The 22,134-nt window shown below is 39.5% G+C and overlaps 1 protein-coding gene across 1 annotated transcript; it reads left to right on the forward strand.

Annotated features, from left to right (window-relative positions):
• Positions 1-1,759: 1,759 nt before the first annotated feature.
• suclg1 (succinate-CoA ligase GDP/ADP-forming subunit alph) lies at positions 1,760-22,072 on the forward strand. The gene is made up of 9 exons (XM_070988582.1): positions 1,760-1,854; positions 4,398-4,498; positions 6,872-6,988; positions 7,197-7,409; positions 8,011-8,068; positions 8,666-8,749; positions 11,235-11,386; positions 15,967-16,155; positions 21,638-22,072. The coding sequence occupies exons 1-9, from the start codon at positions 1,821-1,823 to the stop codon at positions 21,662-21,664; spliced, it is 975 nt and encodes a 324-aa protein (XP_070844683.1). The 5' UTR covers positions 1,760-1,820; the 3' UTR covers positions 21,665-22,072.
• Positions 22,073-22,134: the final 62 nt, after the last annotated feature.

A 22,134-nucleotide genomic window follows, 5' to 3' on the forward strand; every position in this document is an offset into this window, starting at 1 on the left:
TTCGGATTTTGATAACGTAAATAAAGTCCAATAAATAAATAATTATGTGCTATATATGTACGTATATCTAATCTAAATCTTACAGGAAATCTGTGACATTTGGTGTTAATAGAATAACTTTACACAGATGTATTTAATGTTTTAATAAAATGTATTGACGGAATTAGACACATGTTGTATGTTGCTGCTGCACACTTTGGTCCCTCGCTGTTAACTGTTGAGTAGGCCTGCGTGCTCCTTACATGCAAAGCCACCTCTCAGTCTGCAATCTTTTGATCACTGTTTCATACTAAAAGTCATGATTTCACTCCAAAGGATTCAGGTTTCATCTGGTTACAAAACATAGTAGCAACATAGGTTCCAAAATATTGGGGGTGTACCTAAAGGCAGCGCTTGTGTGGCTCATCGTGCTTGACACAATTTTTAATTAGTGTTGAAGGAGTGTTTCTGAAATTGTAAACATCCACAGATTTGCAAATATAAGTGGCTACATGTAGTCTATTATATGATGTGCTCACTGCTTCTTACTCATAGCCCTCACATCCCAGAGTGGGAGTAAGTCAACGTTTGTTGCAGGTATCTCTGACCATACCTAGTATATATAGACAGGTAATATTATTTAAGCCTACTGTGTGATGACAAATATTTGTCCAGGCTAGTCGAGACTAGCATCAGAGTTTCCTGTACTGTTCATGCCACTGGAGGTAGCCTTTTAATATTACTGGTTGTATGAGGCCATAGGCAATCTTGCTACTTGAGTGCCATGAGTTGGAGTAGACACCAACAGACATTCCCACTATCCAGCCTCCAGGAACAAGGTGACAGCAGATGAATGCAAATTACATGCTGGTATAGAAAACCAGCCAAGCTTAAGGCTCAGGGATCAGGACCTCAGACACCATTAATTTAACTGGCTTCAAGTAAAACAGGTTAACCCTTTTGCTTAAGAATGGTGAAGCAGGGTTCTCAGATTCTTCACAAATTTGCAATATCCTAATAGACAAATACTCCCATTACAAGAGAAGATCACGTGTCACATTATTATTATTGGAGTTTTTTATTGAACAAATATTTATTCTGAAGCTCAGTTCCTTTAACAATATGAAATAACTATGAATTATTTACTGTAGGTGTTAATACGTAAACAGTATTATAATGTTTTAGATGGTCCACTCAGTGTCACTACAGCAATGCACTGTATTCTAGAAGTGCTGGTAAAAGTTGACATACATGTGACTGTCTAATAAATTCAGTGAAATTAAAACTACAGTATTTTCCTGTAACGGAGGAACAAAACCTCACAAAAGGCCTTAGGTTCTTCTTTTTCTTCTTCTTCTTCTTCTTCTTCTTCTTCTTCTTCTTCTTCTTCTTCTTCTTATTATTATTATTACTACTACTACTACTACTACTACCGTTTCCAGGGTTAAGAAGTAACGGTCAAGCTTTCAAAAATTTGTAATCTTTATTTTTAGTCAAGGGCACTCAGGGTGACGTTTACTGAAATGATTCATGCGGTTGATGCGCCCTCTAGTGCTGGCACGATTTCTTTCACTCACACCGAAGAGAACAACACTACCCAGAATTCATTGTGAAATGAAGTAGTCCACTATTTCGCCTGAAATCATTTTATTGCCAGTTTCTGTCTTTTATATAGCAGACGACAGTCCATTCTAAACAAATGCTGAAATTCCGGAGTTCGATACAAAAAGAAAATGTTTTCAAGCTCATTTAAAAATACACATTTAATGGGGATATTTGTAGTCAGCTAAACTCCGTGGGTCAGGTCCTCCGCCTCCGGTGTCATTGGTGAATGACCGAAGATGTCTCATAGCAGGTTGTTTGCCAGGCTGCTTTGTAAGTATTTTCGAAAATTACTGTTTTAATTACTTGAAAAGTTTGACAGTTTAGTTTCTGTAACAGAAGTATTCTCGTTTGCTCTGTGTAGTACTTGAGCTGAGCTTTTCAGGCTCCCACAGTCTTGCACTGGCTAGCAAAGCTTTCCTTGGTTGGCTGTCAGTTAGCTTCCAGGCTAGTTAGCGACATTAGCCTACCATCCACTTATGTTGTTATAGCTCAATGACAGATAGCCAGCTAACTAGCTAGCTTTTCGCTAACGTCCACCTGAAACCTATCTTTAGCCCTCTGCTTGACTGCTCCCAGGCCAGAGCAAGCATTGACCTTTGACCTGGTGCGTCCTCTTGGCTACATGTACTATGTTTATTCACTCTACTCGAGTTGTTTTGATAGAGTTAGTTAGCTCATGTGTAGTTTTCACCCTGCAACGGAATCAGCTGAATTAGCTGTGGAGTCCGTCTGTCTGCAGCCTGCGTGCTTTCAGCTCTGAGCATTTTAGAGATCTGACATCATAATTTTCATTTGACGATGCATTGGTAGGACTGATATATAAATGTTGTTTAGTAGCTGTCACTCTGTTAGGACGTGGGCTCAAGTGGGTAACTGAACTTTGTACAAGCCATTGATAAGATGTCTCAACCTGAGGTGCCTTAGAGTAGACCAAAGTTCAGTGAGGGTGAAAACTGCTGGTTTAGGTTTACTAGTCAGAAGCCTTGTAAATGGCTTTATGTAAAACCAAAATATGGCACGGCGTTAAATCTTTTAATAAAGTTCTGTAATAAGTTACTCATCTTCAAGACCATACAAAGTGTTTTTTCTTTTTTATTAGCGGGTTATTGTTCTTTTTTTCTTTCCGACAGACAGATAGAGGGAACACTTACTAGAAGGCAGCAGATTACTCATTTTAAGGTTTAAGAGCATCTGTGTGTCAGACTAGTACACTGAAGAGTGGCAATCAGTTGAGGGTGTAGCATTCAGTGTCCCCTTTGATTCATGGAGGTCATGGTGTCATATCATCTGTTTATGGAGCTGAATCTGAATGAAGTCTTATCTATTAAGTCTAAGGCTGCAGCTAGTTTTTTTTTTTTTTCTTTCCAATTACTGGTTAGTAAAATGTCGGAAAGTAGTGAAAAAATGCTAAAAAAAAAAAAAAAAATCTCAGCACCCTGAATGGCATTTTGCCTTTCAGTAAATCTTCTCAGCTCTCAAGAAGTTATTTGGGATTTTCTTTTTTTTTTTTTCCAAGCCCTTAATATGGTGATTACAGCTTTATACACAATGAAGTTTTACACTAAATTTACTAGTGCTAGCTCAAGTACAAAAATAAATTGGCCATTGTTGGTACGATTTTTATCCTGGATGGGATGTGAACAGTAAAACAGACATGTGCTCAAGAGAAACCGCTCTGATGTTATCCCTATGAAACCATATTGAAGCTCAGTTTAGACATCTATTTAAAGCAGTTACTTTGTCTTTGGTAGCTCATTAGTGAATTACCACAGATTTTGCACATTTTGCAGCAGGTTGCTAGTCTTACGTGTCAGGTAAGGTTGTTATATAACAAGTGCAGTATATGCCAAATCAGTTGTCTCACAGTAGATGGAAAAGTTAACAGAGCCTCCTCACTTGCACTCTGACCTGAATGTGTCTTGCTGCTTTCTTCAGCATGTATAAGCCTGCGATTTGGAAATAGCTCCATGCAGCTACTCGAAACAGTTCAATTCAATTCAATTCAATTTTATTTCATTGATGTTGCGCCAAATCACAACAGAAGTTGTCTCAGGACACTTTGTGTATAGAGCAGGTCAGGACTGTACTCTTACAGAGTTGATAAGATCTGTGGGAGTCACCTAAACCACACAGCAAACATGTGGGCTGGAATAGCAGAACACTGAGCTAAAAGAGTCTACAGATTCCAGAGCTCGGTGACTTTCTCTGAGGGTTTCTTCCCATGACTCTGTCACTTAACATGTAGCTATTTAATACGCCACTTTCAGTGTAATTAGCATTAATTTGTTCTCTTTGTGTTACACTTACTTCAGTAGTTGGCATAATTGTTCCATAGCATGAGCAACTGTCTCTGATTTGAAATAATATTCAGAGTACATCTGAGAAAACTGAGAATGTTTGTGGTCTCAGGTGTAACACAAGTCAGCTGTGAAGTCTGAAAAAAAGCTGGAATTGTTGCTCAGCAACAATAAAAGATAAATGCAGAAGTGATTATTGCCAAAACACTGCGAGTTCCTGGAAGAAAAATGCAGACTTCTTATTTTAACCTTTAGCTATCCACTATGAAAAGAGTTATTTTGTTGGGTTTTCTTGACCCTCAAGCCATTTTTGAAACGAAAGCTTGTCTGAACGTATTGCACACCTTAAATAATACAGCACAAAAATGTTTCACCTACGTGGAACAGTACAGTTATCATCCTTTTAAGGGAACAAGTGGATCATTCTCTAAGATTTGATGATTGATATTAACCTGTGTATTGATATGTCACCTAACATGAGTCTGTGTTGCCCCCCCTTTCCCTTACTCTATTTAGTGCAGCGGAGTGGAGTCAGGCACTGTTACACGGGATCAAGACAGAACCTCTACATCAACAAGAACACGAAGGTCATCTGCCAAGGTTTCACAGGGAAGCAGGTTTGTACTGACAACTTGTTATCATCAACACATTTTTTATTGTTTCACATCAGATTAGATGACCGTAATGTTATGAAATCTCAGTTTTTCCTTACTAGACACACGCACACACTTCCACATTCTTTGTGTGTCTAAAGCCGCACTGTATGAGTAAGATCTCCACAGAGAATTGACTATGAAAGTTTATTATTTCCACCCCTTTTAATATTTTCATAATTGGTTTCTACCTTGGTGTACCTGTGGTCCATGTGTTTACTCTGTTGGTCTTTAAAATCTTGAAAGTCCTTCTAGTCAGATAGGGATAAACTCCTCTGTTGCCTCAGGAAGAGCAACAAAAGGCCTGAAGGACTCCTTTTGACAACTGAAACTGAAGGACTTTGTCCTTCTCTCAGAACAGACAGACATGTAATGGGTGTATAGACAGAAGTAGACAGAAGTAGTATTCTTAGAATTACAATTTGAGAAAAACAGAGTACTAGGTCACATAAAGTACAACATTTTAAGAATAAAATGAATATCAAGTATAATCGAAAGAGTTTCAGGTAAAAGTGCTAAGAGAAAAGAAATCTGTATTATTCATGGTGTGTGGAAATGCTGAAACTTGTCCTTGGATCAGTTGATATTGTTGATTTTTTGCAGCTGTTGCAAGACTTGTTTGTTTGCCTTAAAGGCCTCTATGTTTTTTTTCTAAAGAATTTCACTTTTACTTTGTTTTTTCCCCCCATGACTACCCTTAGTCATTGTTTTAGTCAATAATAATAACTTTGTGTGGCAGCTTGTTGATCCTTCCAGTTATTTTTCAAGAGCACGAAAAAGCTCAGGTGATTCACTTTGAACTGTGTCCAGTCAGGGAGAAAAAAAAACTTGGCAAGTGTGTTCAACAAGCCAGAAACGTGGACTTTATAGATTTATATCCCTCCTCTGTCCTTTCGCACATCCCATTTTTCATCCTCCATTTTCACTTCAACATAATAAAAGGTTGTTAAATATAGTTCCAGTGAACACTCCGGGTAATTAGAAAAGGATGAGAAATGAAGCAAGTGCTATTGAGTGCACATTGTGGTGTCTTTCTGGCTTGATAAGCAAGCAATTTTTCAAATTTATTGTCCCAACATTTGCGATAATAATGACTGGAAAAACGGCAAAGTTAGCAGGGTGAAGGAGTATTTTACAATTATGGAAAAAATGCTGATTCATAGCTTCTAATTCCTCTTAATAGGCTAGTTATAATTTTTACATGAAGGTCATATATTTGCGCTTTTAGTTATGACCCTTGGCTACCTCACTGACATTGTTTCAGCATTTTCAGTAATAATTAACTGACTACATAGTGATAAGATTTGTCCGGCACAAAATCCCTTTCCACTGCCTTGATGCACCAATTTTCTGGGAAAGTAGCAGCTGACGTTCACTCACAAGATTTAACCTTCCAAAATGCTTTCTACTCCATTTAGTGTTATTGCTGCTCCGTCTTGGTTTTCATTTCGAGTGGGGCCTGGTAGTGATATTTGTGCCAAACACTATGAACAGCAAGTAATAATGAAAGTTACCAGCACCAGTATCCCTCTCTTTACCATCTCATATTAACCCCTTCACGTCCAGTTTCTGCCGTCTGTGAAAAATCATCATTCCACTTGAAGGTATTCAGTTGGTTGCAATCCGCTATCCGACCAATAGATATCATTAAATCTTGGACCTTTCATAAATATGCATCATATATGTTTAGATTCTCTGTGTTTACAGACAATGGTTTTATGAAGTGTTTAAATGTTTGTACCGTTTTCATTTGAGTATATGTTAAAAAAAAAAATAGCAAATGATCACATTCTGCTTTATTTATGTTTTACACAGCATCCCTATTTTTTTTTTAATTGGGGTTTAGATCAGCAAAAGTTATGAATTAAATGTGTTTCTGTTTGGGTTGAAGCAAATAATTCCTTTTCATGAATGTCAAGAATAACATTTCAGGCAGGACAGGTTCCCTGTAGCTTACATGGGAGTGACAGTATGTGAAGTGTTTTTGTAATCTATCTTTGTTGGGAGATATTTCACAGGCAATGTTGGAAAGCATCCAAAAGCTGCTTTTGATTTGTTTTTCAAATGTTCAGCAAGAAGCAGATTAAACATAGCTTACATCATTATTTATCTGCCAAGAAAATTTCGATTTCTTCCGATTGGACAGCCCCGAGAAGCATCCAGGCTCACTTCTGTATCCATCCCTTTGCTCAGCAGCACAGATGATTAATCCTGGATGGCAGCATATTTCCTCCTTCCTCTCTGTCTGTAATGATATCTCAAGGTTGACACCACAGAAGTGGCTGTACCCCACTTCATTACACACTCATGTACATGCTGACTCTTCTTGCCTTGTAGGGAACGTTTCACAGTCAGCAGTCTCTTGACTATGGCTCCCAGTTAGTTGGAGGTGTTTCCCCTGGCAAGGGTGGTAAGACTCACCTCGGCCTGCCTGTCTTCAATTCAGTCAAGGAGGTGTGTATGGACTTTATTTGTTTGCAAAATCTAATGGAAACAACATCTTGAGAATGTGTTATGAATCTGGCAGATGTGCTGCTGCTCTCCTGTGAAAGACTGTGAAGGTTTGCAGATGATTTTTAAAGAAACATTAGGTGGCACTATTTCATTAACTTTAGAATCTCCGCTTTTAATCCACCGTCAATGCCTTTAATCCTCGCCTCAGGCGAAGGAGGGCACAGGGGCAGATGCTACTGTGATTTATGTACCCCCACCGTTCGCGGCGGCAGCCATCATCGAGGCCATTGACGCAGAGATTCCTCTGGTGGTGTGCATCACTGAGGGCATCCCTCAGCAGGATATGGTGAGAGTCAAACATAAGCTCCTGCGCCAGGGCACCACCCGCCTCATAGGCCCCAACTGCCCCGGAGTCATCAACGTAAGCTCACGCACACACGCGCAAACACACATATACTGACGCATTATGCTTTTCTTTTTCTCTCTTTTTTTTTTTGAGAGAGAGATTTAATGCATTAATATTCTGTTACCTTTTAAATGAAAGGCAACTGAAACCTTAAAGTAGCATGATTTGCTTTTACTGATATTTCTTATACTTCCTGTGTTTAGGGTATGATAAATAACATATTTTCTAATAATGTCAGTTATTTGGGTTGAATATCCCACATTTTCAGGATTTTATGGAATAGCAAAAATAACATTTTGACAAAATGTAGAGAAATTATCTTTACTCATGAGACATTTTGCAGTGAATAAGCATTGTATTTGTTCTGGGTTATTTAAAATGACCCTCTGTCATAGATCAAAAGCTAAAAAATGAACTGCTGTGTTCTATAGAGAAAAGCTTTTCTAAAGTTAAGAGCAACCTTAAACTGCAGAGTCCAAAGGTCTGTGAACTAGTTATAAAACAATCCCAGTGATTTCAAGCTCAAGTAATTCAGCTAAAAAACACAATCACATGCGTGTACGTCACGGTAAATGCTCTTTATTTTAATTACAAATTGAAATGTATCTTTTTGCAGCCTGGAGAATGTAAGATCGGGATCATGCCGGGACACATTCACAAGAAAGGACGAATTGGTGAGATTTCCGAATTTGTCTGTGAAATTGATATGAAATGAGACACCTTGGTTTGTTTGACTCTTGAAGCATTTAATTTATACATGACAATAAACAGTAAGTTACCTTTTGCATGCTGAAGACCACTCTATTCAAGAATTATTCGCTGAATGAGATGTTTTGCATCTGTGAACAGAGATCGGACTGACTGTTCTGTGATGGAACAGAAAGGGGGGAACAAACTTCATACTAATGCTTTTCTTTCCAAATAAAACTTTTTCACTGCGCTGTACTTGAATCCCAGCTTGAGCTTCTTTTGTCGACAGCTTGATAAGCAGTGTGTGCTGTTGTTGACCAGTGAACCTTTGCAGGAGGACGTTTTTATAAGCAACTCGACTGCCATCATTCCCAAAGCAAAGACAGAACAGCTGTTACAGAGCGTCACTGTGATAGTGATCGCATTTGTTTTTGCTGTCATCGTGAAACAGTTCAGCCAAAGTCAGACAGAAAATGACAGCTGCATTTGATCATCTTATCACCCTTGATTGGAGCAGTGTTTTGCTTCTGATTTTGTGTAGAAATCACAAAATGTTTTTTTTTCTTTTATCTTTCTTCCAGGCATTGTGTCTAGATCGGGTACCCTGACATACGAAGCTGTGCACCAAACTACACAAGTTGGCCTGGGCCAGTCCCTCTGCATTGGTAGGTTAACAATGACCTGCAGCATATTGAATTAAAACACAGCTTTTAGCTTTGTATCCAGGTTATTTTGACACAAGAAGTTGGGACTAAAACAACAAATTGATCCTGATAACAGTGGTTTGCTTCATGGGTCTCTTGAAAACGATACTGAAGACACAAAGAATATTAGAGGAAAGTATGTGTTGCATTTGGCTTGAAGACAGGATGGTCAATTTATCCAACATCACATGCCTGCATTGAATATAAGTGGATGTTGGCAAGAACGAAGACCTGAAATACAAAGTACTGTACATAGAGACAGCTGTTGTAATGGTTCTATGCTCTCGTCTTCAACTGTAGAGGAGAAAAAAATCACATAAACATCTTAATAGAAACAGTAGTTTCTCGTGCAGTAAAACTCCTCAGATGGTGCTGTGTTCCAGTGAATAACACAGCACACACCCACTTTCTGATCCTTAATTAAACTATTTCTCTAGTGAGACCCATCAAGTGGCCCACATGCAAATGGAAACTTTGCCTACATTCAAATTTCATTGCCCTGAAAATCTTGAAGAAAGTGTTTCATCTCTGATCCATAACCAAGGAAATGTTTTTTTAAGGCACAAATGAGAGGAGTGAAACCTGTGGTACTGAAACTAAGAGGCTCTGAATGGACATCCCATGGTCTTACAGTAAATATTCCATGATCATCTTTAACAGGCCGCACCTTTCATTATATATTCATTTCATAAATGCTTTTTAGCTGCCTCTTGTTTTTAAACTTTTGCTCCTTTTTAATTACATTGAACTGAATTTCCTGAAGCAGCTTCTACATTCGTTATTAGTGTTGGCTGTACAGAGGAGTGGAGCAGAGCAGTTTTAAAACCTGGTGGACACACACCAGGTTCTGTATGAATAACAGGTAACACAGTACTCTCTGCAATTTCCAAGTAGTGATGTGGAACTTCCCATTATCAGCCCATCCTGTTATTATCTTGCTTTCCTTCCACACAATTTTTCACAGCCTTGTTCCTGTAATTTGCTGATTTCTACTGTGGATTAGCAACACATGCACAACCTGAAGCTGGAACGTTATATGCAACAATATTTCTCACTGTCTTTCAGTTTCTAATTTATTCATTCATTTACATGAGCTGGTTTAATTTGGCCTTGCCATCCAGACATGCTGTCATGATACCATTATGTCCAGCTCTATTACGTCTTTGGAACACAACAAATACAAGATTGTTTCACAGAAACAAATTCCTTTGGCCATCTTATCTGCCACCAGAAACTCGATATTAAAGGGCTGGTTGGACACCCAAATTAACTCAAAAACAACTTGGCGTCATTACTATTTGGACATTTTAATTATGGAGTGTCCACTAGCCAGACTTCATAAAGCCAGCGCTGCAACAGTATTAAATATTGTAGAGTTCATTAAGGGGGGTTTATTGATGGCTCGGCTGGCGACTTCTTGAGTTTGAGTATGACCTAGGGCCTACAGCAAATTACAGGTAATACAATATTTAACATCCCTGTCATCTTTGTTGCTGATAATGTCGTTCTCTTTGATTATTATTCACTGTTTTTTTTTCTTGGTGTTGCCAGGTTATTTTAATGGTATGAATATCTATCAAGGTGGGGTTTTGTCTTGTGGAGGTTTGCCCGTGATTTTATAAATCCTGGTGACATTTTCTGTGGAAATTATTTATAAAAATGATTATTGGTCCCCTGTGTGAACATCTTTGTGAGTTATGTTCCTTGGACATAAAAGGAAAGGCATAATTAAAGTACTATGCAGAGATAATGGTGGATTGGTGCAGTTTATATCATTAAACAAACTTTGAAGTGACTTAAAATTGAAAAATGCTCTTCCTACTGTGTGACCTCAGTTCAGTTTAATATAATTTCTGAAAAAGAAAGTTGCTCATCTGCAGTGGTTTTGGAAAGCACTTAGACCCTCAACTTTTTGCACAACTTATTGTTTTAGAGATTTAAGTTAAAGCAGCTATAATCAATATTTTTGTATCAACGTAAACCACATGGGTACTTGTGAAAGGAGTCTCTTGCAGTGAATTACTGGAATCTACAGTTCCCCTCAGCGTTTCAGCAGCTTTTAGCTCATTGTTAGGTTTTACGGCCCACAACTTTAGTCTTTTGATTCACTCTCACAGATCTCAGAGTTTGTTCCAGACTGTCCAACACACCAAAAAGCTCTGATAAACCCACCATAAAATACCTGCTTCACACCAAACAGCAGACACAGTTAGCAAGTACTGTTTTTCACCCATTTTTCTTTGTTTCTTTTGCAAATGTATTATAAACTTTAAAATATAAAATGTATTGTAAATGTATTATAAACTCTCAAATTGAAAAAAGCTGATGATGTTCAAATGCCTCTTATACTGCTGAACAGCCATGTGATTCTCACCTATTCACAGCAAATATCCTCTGAGAGTCTAGAGCATACAGTACAGCTTGTGTTTGCTTTGTCTCCTGCAAGGTATTGGCGGGGATCCATTCAATGGTACAAACTTCATAGACTGTCTGGAGGTGTTCCTGCAGGATCCCAAGACAGAGGGCATCATCCTTATTGGAGAAATCGGAGGCAACGCTGAGGAGAATGCAGCGGAGTACCTCAAACAACACAACTCTGTAAGGAGACGACACACTGGACACCCATCATTTTTACTTCACTGTCCTTGTTGTATCTCTGCTACAGTGCTTCACCTCCACAGATATATCTGTTTATATAAAAAATTCATCCTTTTCTGATTTGGCCCTTAGCCATGTCCTTTTAAATCTATCAACTGTAGTGAACATTGGAAACCATCATAAGTCTCGAACAAAGTGGAGTTATATGAAAGTGTCCTCTCTCTTTGGTGACCGCCTCAGGCTTTCACACTTACTTTTCTGTGTCTGTATGATAAAAACAAAGAGTGACAGATGGGATGGAGGAATGATTCACTGAACATGTTGAGAGAAATCTGCAGTGATTATGAGCAGTGAACCTTTTCTAATTTCCACATGTGATAAAGAGCAGCAGGGTGATGATTGGCTGATGTCACAAAGTGGCTAGGAACCTGTAATTGACATTTTTAACTTAAGCAGGCCCGTACTTGGCATTTCGCTCCTCACAGATGACTTTTAATCTGTTAATTTTTCAGTGTGTATGTGTTTGTTTCTGTGTACTGAATGCGTCCGTGCTTATGGTGCTCCTTAGCCGAGAAATGGACTTGATTTGCCCTCGGTTGCGCTAATGCATGCAAATCTTCCCTCTGGCGTCTCAGGAGAATAACTTCTCTCACTCAACAAAAAAGTACAAACCCTCCACCACCACCACCCCACCCACCCACCCAATCAGCCAGAGTGTTGACAGCGAGGGACAGTTCAAATGAAACACATGCATGACAAAGCCCAGCAGAGCGTGGGAGTAAGCTGCACATCTTCTGTGAAAGTCATCGACATAAATATATTTTGATAGTAGGGAAAAGCACAAAGAAGTCTGGAGACATTGTTTTTACTTTGGAGCAAACTTAACTGTACTTGATTTGAATACATTTGAATTCACGTCATCAATACACTAACCTAGGGCATCTCCCATATGTGATTTTTGTTGTAATGTGAAGCACAGCCTTGCTGGAAAGAAGCAGCAGATGAGCTCAGCCAAAATATGCACTGCAAAACAGGGATGACTTAAACTCAACGACAGATTCTTTCTGATCTGTTGGAAAAAGAAACCTTTCTAGATGTCATAGGAAATTGTAGCTTATTCCTGACATTTAATCCATGTAAACATTTCCTCTCTTTGGTCAGTTCGGATCACTTCTTTGTTTTAAGAATATGAAATGTCGGAATAATAGCAGAGAGAATTGTTTATTTCAGCTTTGATTTCTTGCATTACAGTCCCAGTGGGTCAGATCTTCACCTACACTTAGCATTTGGCAGTATTGCTTTTCATCTGTTTAACTTAAGTTTCAGGTGGTCTTCCTAAAGCTTCTCACAATAAGTTGCTGGAATTTTGGGTTTGTAGACCTCCTTACTCACAAATGCTCCGTTCTGCCCACAAATTCTCTCTTGAGTTGCGGTCAAGGCTTATTGATGATTTGCCACAACTTTGGAAGTATGCTGGGGGTCATTGTTCATTTAGAATACCCATTATGACCAAACTTTAACTTTCTGGCTGATGACAACAAAGATGTTGCTTCAATACGTCCACCTAAATTTCCTTCCTCGTGATGCCATTTATTTTGTGAAGTGCACCAGTCCCTCCTGCAGCAAAGCACCCCAACATGAGGCTGCCACCCCCCTTGCTTCACAGTTGGGATGTGCTCCTCTGCGTGCAGACCTCCCTCTTTTTTCCTCTTAAACTAATGATGATCATTATGACCCAACGGTTCAATTTGTATTTCATCAGGCCAGGAAATATCCCACACTGAGCTTCGTTTAGTGTGCTTCATTTTTTACCTCATAGGCTTTTCACACTGCGCTTAGCCCCAGGCAACATGAAGGTGTTAGAGGTGTGTGTGTGTGTGTGTGTGTGTGTGTGTGTGTGTGTGTGTGTGTGTGTGTGTGTGTGTGTGTGTGTGTGTGTGTGTGTGTGTGTGTGTGTGTGTGTGTGTGTGTGTGTGTGTGTGTGTGTGTGTGTGTGTGTGTGTGTGTGTGTGTGTGTGTGTGTGTGTGTGTGTGTGTGTGCGCGTAACTGGTCAAAACTATTCTTGGTGGTTAGCTGATTATAGAAATGACTCCTAACCAGTCAGCCAATGCTGACTGGTTAGGAGAAAACAAATAGACTCCCCCCACAACAAGAAATAAACAAACATGAACACAAAGTCCGGCTGAGTGAATGAAGTGAGATCAGATAATTCAAATATTGCTAAATCCTGATTGGTGTTCAAGAGTACATGACTATTACTTTTGTCCAGCTGAGCTCTGGCCACTTCAGACCAGTGAGAAGAGCTGAGATACTACAGCAAAGACAGAAATATCTCATGTGAAATACATTAGACTTTGGCAGGAAACTGTTCATGTATGACTCCATCCCTCACAGGAGGAAGTTAATTGAGAAAATAGTTTTTTTAAGATGCTGCGTTTCACATTATCTTGACAAATTCTGCCACACTGGACACATTAGGCCCAGACTGCTCAGTGATATTAAAGGTCCAGTGTTGTGATTGATTTGTCATGCAACATTAAATATATTGAACTCCTATTTGAGAAACACACATTATACCAAAAGGTGAAGAAGTAATGATTTCAGCATCCATCAGTGTTACAGTTGACTTACTGCAGACTGTTTATCTACTGACGCCTTAATTCTGTAAAATTCAAGAAAACAAGCTTATACCTCCCATCTGGTTCTGCTGTCAGATTTTAGGATGTGGGGCATATTTCAAGGCTCAGTCTTTGTCAGTGTCTGCCAACATATTATGGTCTTAAAAGTCACCTGTATCAAAGGTCTGCCTATCACCGCCAGAGTTTCACAGGCCTTCTGAAGTCAGGAAAAGGTTTTACACAGAATAACCATATTACAATTTGCTTCATGCATATCAAGTAGGTCAGAGTATTTGGCACCTAAGCTACCATAGAGGGTTTTTTTTCAGCCTAGCCTGTCTCCACCGAGCTTAGCTAAACCCCTTGTAATTCTGTGGAAACAACACTGAAACGAACGCAGCTTGTAGTCTGGAGGAAGACTGAGGTTAGAGAAGCACTGGTGAGCTCCACGTGTATGTGCACATGCCCGTTCTATTCATGCCTACCTGTCATGTTTATAGGGGTGTGTAAGTCTTTCAGTTTGGCTTTTTAAGCTGGTGAATACAGTTCTTCACCTCAGAGTACGGCCTTTTGTGTGCATAGAACAAAGTCTTCCTCCAGTCAGGTTGGCAGACAGAGGTGGGGGAACTACCTTATTGGTTTCATAATTAGGGTAATATATCTGAGCTGCTAACAGTGGAAGACAAAAGACGGTAAAGTGAATGATAGTACGACTCCCCTCCCTGTATGCATTGTTAGTACTTAGTATCCAGGGAGGCAGGGATTAATAGAGTAATTAAACCCCTTTCGTTTGAGGTAGATTTAAGACATGATTCACATGAGGGTGGTTTGTTTATTCAGGACGTGATTTGACTCCTGAATACTGAGCGGGGTTTGGCGCTAATTTGCTCTGTGCTTACATGTTTTTTTCCGATGCATAGAACAGATGCTTGCAACATATTTAGAGCACTTAAAAGTGATCTTCCCTCTCTCTTCATTTCCCTGCTAACTGTGCAAGTGTTAATGTCTCATTAGTGATGCATTTCTAGCCAACGTCCTCAACATTTCCCTGGCTGATATACATCCTGCTAGTCTTAATTATTGAAAGTCATCTCCAGTTTACATTAGTGACTGCCATCTTGTCCCTGCTACTGGCAGGTCTGAATATGGAGCTGAAATGGCAGCAGAAGTGGGTGTCTTTGAAGGACCTCACTGTATTGCTTTGGCTGTTGAACATGTCACATTCACTCTCTGAAAGCAGTCTGCCAGATGAGCCACAGCCTTTGTTGAAAGCCCAGGATGAAAAGTGTGTGTGTGTGCGCGCGTGTGTATGCACAAAGCCGTCCTCTGCAATTATGTTGTTATTGCTAAGTATGAAATATTAGCCGCTCTCCGTGCGCACACACACGCACTCTGTCCCTCTTGCTGGTTATGATGTTATTGCTGAAGATGAAATATTAGCTCTCTTCACCTTGGAAATGATCTTAACTGTTGAATGTAACATCCATCAGTGAGCAAGCAGCATAGACAGGCGCTGAGCTAATCAGTGCCTGCATGACTAATTACCATCTCAGAAATGAGATGATATGAAATGGCAGGAGCCTGAGCCCCTATCTGGTCATACACCAACCCATGCAATTAAATGGCTTGATTGACCCTTTGTTTTAATAATGCAAGCTGAGACGGAGATGGCTGGTTAGACAAGCCTGTTACCATGGGGTCTCTGTAATGGGAGGACATGGGGTGCTTAATTTCTAATGAATGAATAAAATGCAGGTGCAGAAAACTCATTTTCTCTATTTTAGTGCCCCCCCCTTTTTGTTTTGCTCCCTTCCTTTCTACTTCCTTTTTCACTTCATTGATTTACGAACTGTACTCACACCGTCACCTTCCCTTGAGCATCTTGTCATTTTTTTTGTCCATTTTAACCTCATTTGACACTCATGTTTTTTTTTAATTTTCTCTCCCTCGTCTACGTTCAGGGGGCTAATTCAAAGCCTGTGGTGTCCTTCATCGCGGGGCTAACTGCTCCTCCTGGCCGTAGAATGGGTCACGCCGGTGCCATCATCGCTGGTGGAAAGGGTGGAGCCAAAGAGAAGATTGCAGCCCTCCAGTCAGCTGGAGTTGTAGTCAGCATGTCCCCTGCCCAGCTGGGCAGCACTATGTTCAAGGTGAGTCCTTTGTTCCAGCAAGTTATCATTGTACATAATAGTAATACTTAAAGCGAGGCAATTCTGCCTAATGACTACATTTACTTTTGATACAGCAAGTTTTGCTGATAATGTTAAGCTTAAGCAAGCGCAGCACTTTGACTTGCAATGGACTATTTGTATCTTACACAATGTTAAAGATGCGAGTACTTCTTCCGATACGGATCATTATAATACGATACTGTTTTGTTTTGGTGGAAAGAGCACAGCAGTTTAATTATCTTACCAAAAAATTCCAGTTTCACAAAAAATATCAACACTTACCTTAAGTCCTTTTCAGACACACACCCCCTCATGTAAACGTGATGGCAATTTACATGTTGGTCACAAGTGTGAATAAGTACATGAGTCATTTTTACATCAGAACAAGGGCCAGGCGATATGACGATATGTACTGTGCAATGATAGAAATGTGTCCGCTGGTGGAGATTTAGCAATAACGTTTCCACCGCCGGTGCTATTCCCTCAGTGTGCCTGCTGTATATATGGGGCAGGCTATTTAGCAAATCAGGGCTGGATTCTTGCGTGATCTCCTAAACACAACTGCTGATCAGGTTCTCATGTGACATGAGAGCAACAGTTGGTGAAAAGAGAGTGACAAGAAAACATGGAGGAGGAGAGTAGGAGCCAACCCCTGTCGTGTGGACATGGTTTGGATTTAGAGGCAGCTGTTTTTGCTTGTATGGAAGGTCCAAATAAAAGACCAAAATAATCAAATGTGATGAAGTGCAATACAGTTATTTTAATTGAATTTTCAGAAGGATTATTGTATTGTAATATCTACGGCTGCCGTGAGAGAAGATTTTGTCCATATTGCCCACCCCTAGTTGGACCTTGTGGCATCACCGTAATACATTGACATCTGTGTCTGAATGGTGATATTTGATTGTTTAACTTTACCAACAGATAGATGAAGTCAGCAATGCTGCATTTGTCTGAACCAACCTACATTAACAAATTCAAATGTCACATTTTGTGTTTTGCATTCTCACTGTGCTCAGTCACATCCTTCAAATAATGTTTTACTCACTATTAAAACATAATCCCAAATACATTAGGCTCAGATGCTCCCCTTGTTGTTGTTTTGGCCTCATCCATCAATCTCATCTCTTCTAGACTCGCGTCTCATTTCAGTCTTTTCTGTCTGTATTGTTGCTGCCAAATTGAAATGTAACACCTTAAGAAATATAAAAACATAGAAGAAAATATTTCACTTAATTACAAAAAGGCAAATCCAAACTTCTGTGCTCCATTTTAACTGAGAACTGCACAATACAAGTAGCAAATAAAAAAATAAACAAATACCAAGCTCACGTTTTCATTATACAGATGAATAAGAAAGCTAATTAGAGCTGACGTTTAGCATAACTAATTAGGAGGTTATATCATATTGTAACTCAACACTGTAATAATTCTTTTGGCTTCAGAAGAAAATGTGTTGCTGGTTACTTCCAGCACCAGCTTTCATCACTGAGCAGTCACAGGGTTTGCTGGGAAGAGGAACAGCAGGAGTAACAAGTTGAGATTGAACTTTTAATATGCCGTAAAGAAAGGCAGAAGACAAGGGCAGAAATTAATAAACGTGCTTTGACAGTAGCTGAGTTGCCGCCACTGCCCCTTTATTTCAATTTATCTCTGGGGAAGCACTGTTAACAAGATGTATAAAAAGTGAAAGCATGTATTACACCCATTCATCATCTTATACTTTCATTACCACTGCCGGCAGTACTGCACATGGATATAGATTTACACACCCTTTTTTCCTCCCCAAAGTTTAATTCATAATCATTGTGCGTAATGATGAAAAACGTGCATCGTGGTTGCTCATTTTGCTGCATATTGTGTTCATACATCTCTGTTAATTTCATTGACCGCCATTATTGAAATAATAACAAGTAAGAGAAGCAAGTAGACATAATGCTTTGGGCGTGGGCAGAAACGGTGACGACCCCGGCCTCAGCTGCTCCGGGAGATGGAGAGCATCTCTGCTGTCACTGACCTGCATGATCCTTGAAAACCTGCTTCTGCAGAAAGTGGATACAGAAACATGCGTCATCATACTTAATTCAAGGTTTATGAATTATGCATCCAGCTACAGTCGGATGGTTTTTGGTAAAAACATAATAAGCTGCACAAAATGACCTCCTTGTCTAGACTTTATATTCATTCATTTGTTCGAGTGGCTGTGTCCTGTGTTCATCTTTAACAGTAACTCTGATAAAGCAAGTAGGTGCATCATTAAGTGTATATTTGCAGTTATAAAGACGTATGTTGTATTTCAAGAATGGCCCATGGCAGAAAGTAATAAGGCTTTTATTTTCGAGGGGTACATTATCACGTTGGACAAAGGCTGCACGCTGTTCATCTTAATAATAATTACCTAGACACTGCCCACGACAGTGTTAGTGTAAACAGCAAGGATGCAGCATGCTAGTATCGCTACCGCTCTCTGTTGAAATTAAATTACTGATAGATAATATTTTCACTTCTAGCCATGTGACAATTAGGTGAAAGTAAAATATAGAAGCCTAAATTAGTTTTTCGACTCAGATGTCATTTTTATTGTCAAGTGTGGTAGACGGGTACATTGGGAAAATTAAATTACTTAAAAGAATGAGCTGAATTCACACTGTCAGCACTGAGTGTGTTATAAATACAGTTTCAGAGTTTCAGTCATGGACCTTGGGTGCAGGAAAATTCTAAATAAGTGATTTTTACCACAGTTCTCAGATCTAAACAACTGAATAGGACAATTGCCAGTGACTCCCGAAAAGACATGCCTTCATCAAGACGTGGTTAACGTTGTGAAATGGTTTCCGTTTGGTTAGATTTGTGAGTATGTTGCTGTTATGTACGTTACCTAATTTGAGTACATTATCTACGTGGAAATAAGTTAGCCTTCATTTTCACACGGGACACAAGCAGCAGCCTCCCAAATGAAAGTCCCGTTTGTTTGACCCATCTATCCACCTCACCATATGTAGACTTTCTTGCTCTTCATACTACGTCACCTGACTTCCTCCTTTGCTCCCGTCATTATTGCTGTGGCTTCTAGAGGTCGCAGCCTGACAATAAATAGAAATTTTCGTTGTAATAACCTACTTGCAGACAACCTATTAGGCTGTTTTCTCTGTAAGGATTGGCTGGATATTTAAGTATAAGGTTTCATATTCTGACATATCCTGGATTGTTTCTCATTTTAAGTGCTTTTATTACTTAGTGATGTTGTAATTGTTGGTCATTTTGCTCCCATTGTGATTGTTTTTTGCAGCCTGAGACTGTAGTATAAAAACACTGTTTCATACTATGAATTTGATGTCTAACGAAAGTGAAAGTTTTGATTTTTTGAGAAGCTCTTTCTCTTTGAATAAGCCCACCTTTTGTTTTTACTTTAGCTTCACTAAATATGATTACTTAGTTGTGTTCATGTGTCTTGCTTATAGGCTCCTATTAACTTAAAAATTGGGTTTCAAATGTTAAATATTTCTGACTAGTAAAACAACAGTCAAAGTCATCCTGAGTTATTGAAGAGAAATTAATCTGCTTCATCAGGACTGTGTTGGTGTGGATGGATCATACCTAATAGACAATACTGCTAAAATCAGCAAACGACCCCGCAACAGTCATCAGATTCTGACTCAAATGTTACTAAATTCTGATTGGTGCATGGAAGTACATGACACCATCTTTTTCCAACTCTGTCCACTTCAAAAAAGTGCAAAGGCAGAAGTTTCTCATGTGAGATGACCAAAACTGTTCTAACTTTTGTCACGCAAGACACCCACCAATCACTCACAGTCAGATATCTGTTGAGAAAATATGATTTCAACCATTTGAACCATTGAAAATGACATATAGTATGTTGGAGAAAAATTAAATATGCAGTTCTTGCAATGATATCCAAAGGAATTTCGTGTCACTGTTGCAAGGGCAAGTTATCATAAAAGTTGTGTTTATCTGGGAAGGACTTAATTCATATGCACGATAGAATAATTATGACCTTTTGCTTGTTTACAAAATATCTGGTACTCCTAATCATAAACAGTAGATAGTATTGTCCTAACCCCGCTCAGCATTCACAGTGAAGCCTGCATGCACATGTATGCAGATGTGCTCAGACAAACACATTTCATCATTTCGAGCTTTTGTTTGTGTCATAAATTCGAAACTCAAAAGTTTAAGGCAGCGCACAGACGTATTTACAATCCTCACCCCTTGCACACCCGGCCCCAGCTGTCTCGAAGCACTTATCTTTGCTTGCTTGTAAATATCTTGCTTTTCATTCATGTCGTGTTTTCCTGCGCTCTCCTCGCTCTCGATCCGGACGTATTTTCACTCATCCTTTTGGAGTGGCAACCTCTGTACTTTCCTCATTTTACCCCCCTTCTTGCTCTTGCGTTGTCTTGTCAAGCGTCTGTCTCATACGAGAAGTCTTTTTGTCCTGTCTGTCACAAAAAGCGCTGCTTTTACCTTTTGTGCTATGATTCCTGTCTTGAACTCTTGAGTTACTGTCTGCCGCCTTGGGCCAACAAAGCATCTGTCTGCTTATGTCACAAATATCCTCCTCCTCTTTTTGCATTGTCACTCTTTCCATCCCGTTACCTTTTTTTCCCCCTTGTCCTTTCATTTCTTCTGCAGCTTTGTCCCCAATTACTGAACTCTCTGCCACTCCCTCTTTCACCTCACTTCATCCATAAGGCAAAAATCCAACAAGGCCACAATTCTCCAATCTACCCCTCCACTCAAACGCTGCCACGTTCATTTCGTCCTTCCCAGAAAGTCGAGTTAAAAGAGGCCGAGGCTGCTTCTCAAGCATTTCAGAAACATGAACATATTTCCTCCTCAGGGTGGCAGTAGACCTTCAGATTTCCACAAGCCACAGAGGAATGGGCCAACATGTGCATGAGTACTTGTGTGTGCTGCAGACCTGATAAATGACATTTGCATTAAGTTACTTTCCCCCTGTGGAATGGAAAATTCTCGGGGATCGACATATTCTTCATCATCATCCTACGGTTTGTGTGATATTTTCCAAATTGAATATGTAAATAGCTACATCCTTTTTAATGGCTATCATAATGCTCTGTCATTTATAGTCACATGGTTGGACTGTGCTGATAAACACAGCAGCTATAACCTCACATAAATCAGATTTTTGCAGATGTGTAGCCTCAATCAGTCACAGGAAGTGAGCTGTTTTAATGTTGACAACTGGAACTTAGTGGCACGTACAGCGCTACATGATTTGCACTCTCCAGGAAAAACAACAGGCTCTCCAAAGCTCCAGCCGCCTCTGTTTCCCCGACTCAACAGCGGATCTGATACACAGGATCAAAACAGAGCTGTGTGAATTCTGCATGAATAAATCATTCACTTCTGTCTTTCTCACTTCATTTCACGTTGCGTCTTCTCTTCTCCCTCTTTGTTGTCCGTTTCTCTGCAGGAGTTTGAGAAGAGGAAGATGTTGTAAATTGTGCGAGAAGCCACCCGACCTTTTACCCCTTGCCCCGAAACTGAGATGAGCAGCCTGATTCTGGAGGTGGATATGTCTTACAGAATCTCAAAACCCTGATTATTTCAACCACGAAATGCACATCCAGTGTTTATATTGTAATTTCTGCTTTGAACTTGTACCTTGCACATAACGAAAGAATAAAACATAGTGTCTTAATGGTATCCAAAATAACTCATTGTACACAATATATAAGGTTTCTAGATGTGTTTGTCTTCTTCCACACAATGTTTAGAGCTGAAGGAGGGATGCCATGTAAACCTTGGTGATCTGTTTTGTTCTGTTATACTCCTGCTGTAATGCATATTCCATCACTCATTTCGCTGGCTGTCCACCTGAATAAGAAATATTTCTCATATCATTTTCCTGCTGTGTTGTTTCTATACTTTCTTATGGCACGTTCATCAAACAGATGATTGATGTTAAAA

Source organism: Chaetodon trifascialis, chromosome 2, assembly GCF_039877785.1.
Source record: "Chaetodon trifascialis isolate fChaTrf1 chromosome 2, fChaTrf1.hap1, whole genome shotgun sequence".
NCBI lineage: Eukaryota > Metazoa > Chordata > Actinopteri > Chaetodontiformes > Chaetodontidae > Chaetodon > Chaetodon trifascialis.

Excerpts from the sequence above, each read along its gene's own strand:
- suclg1 (XM_070988582.1), top strand. The coding sequence starts at position 1,821 with ATGTCTCATAGCAGGTTGTTTGCCAGGCTGCTTT. Across the intron at positions 6,989-7,196 it reads TCTTCAATTCAGTCAAGGAG|GCGAAGGAGGGCACAGGGGC; the intron begins GTGTGTATGGAC and ends TCCTCGCCTCAG. Across the intron at positions 7,410-8,010 it reads ACTGCCCCGGAGTCATCAAC|CCTGGAGAATGTAAGATCGG; the intron begins GTAAGCTCACGC and ends ATCTTTTTGCAG.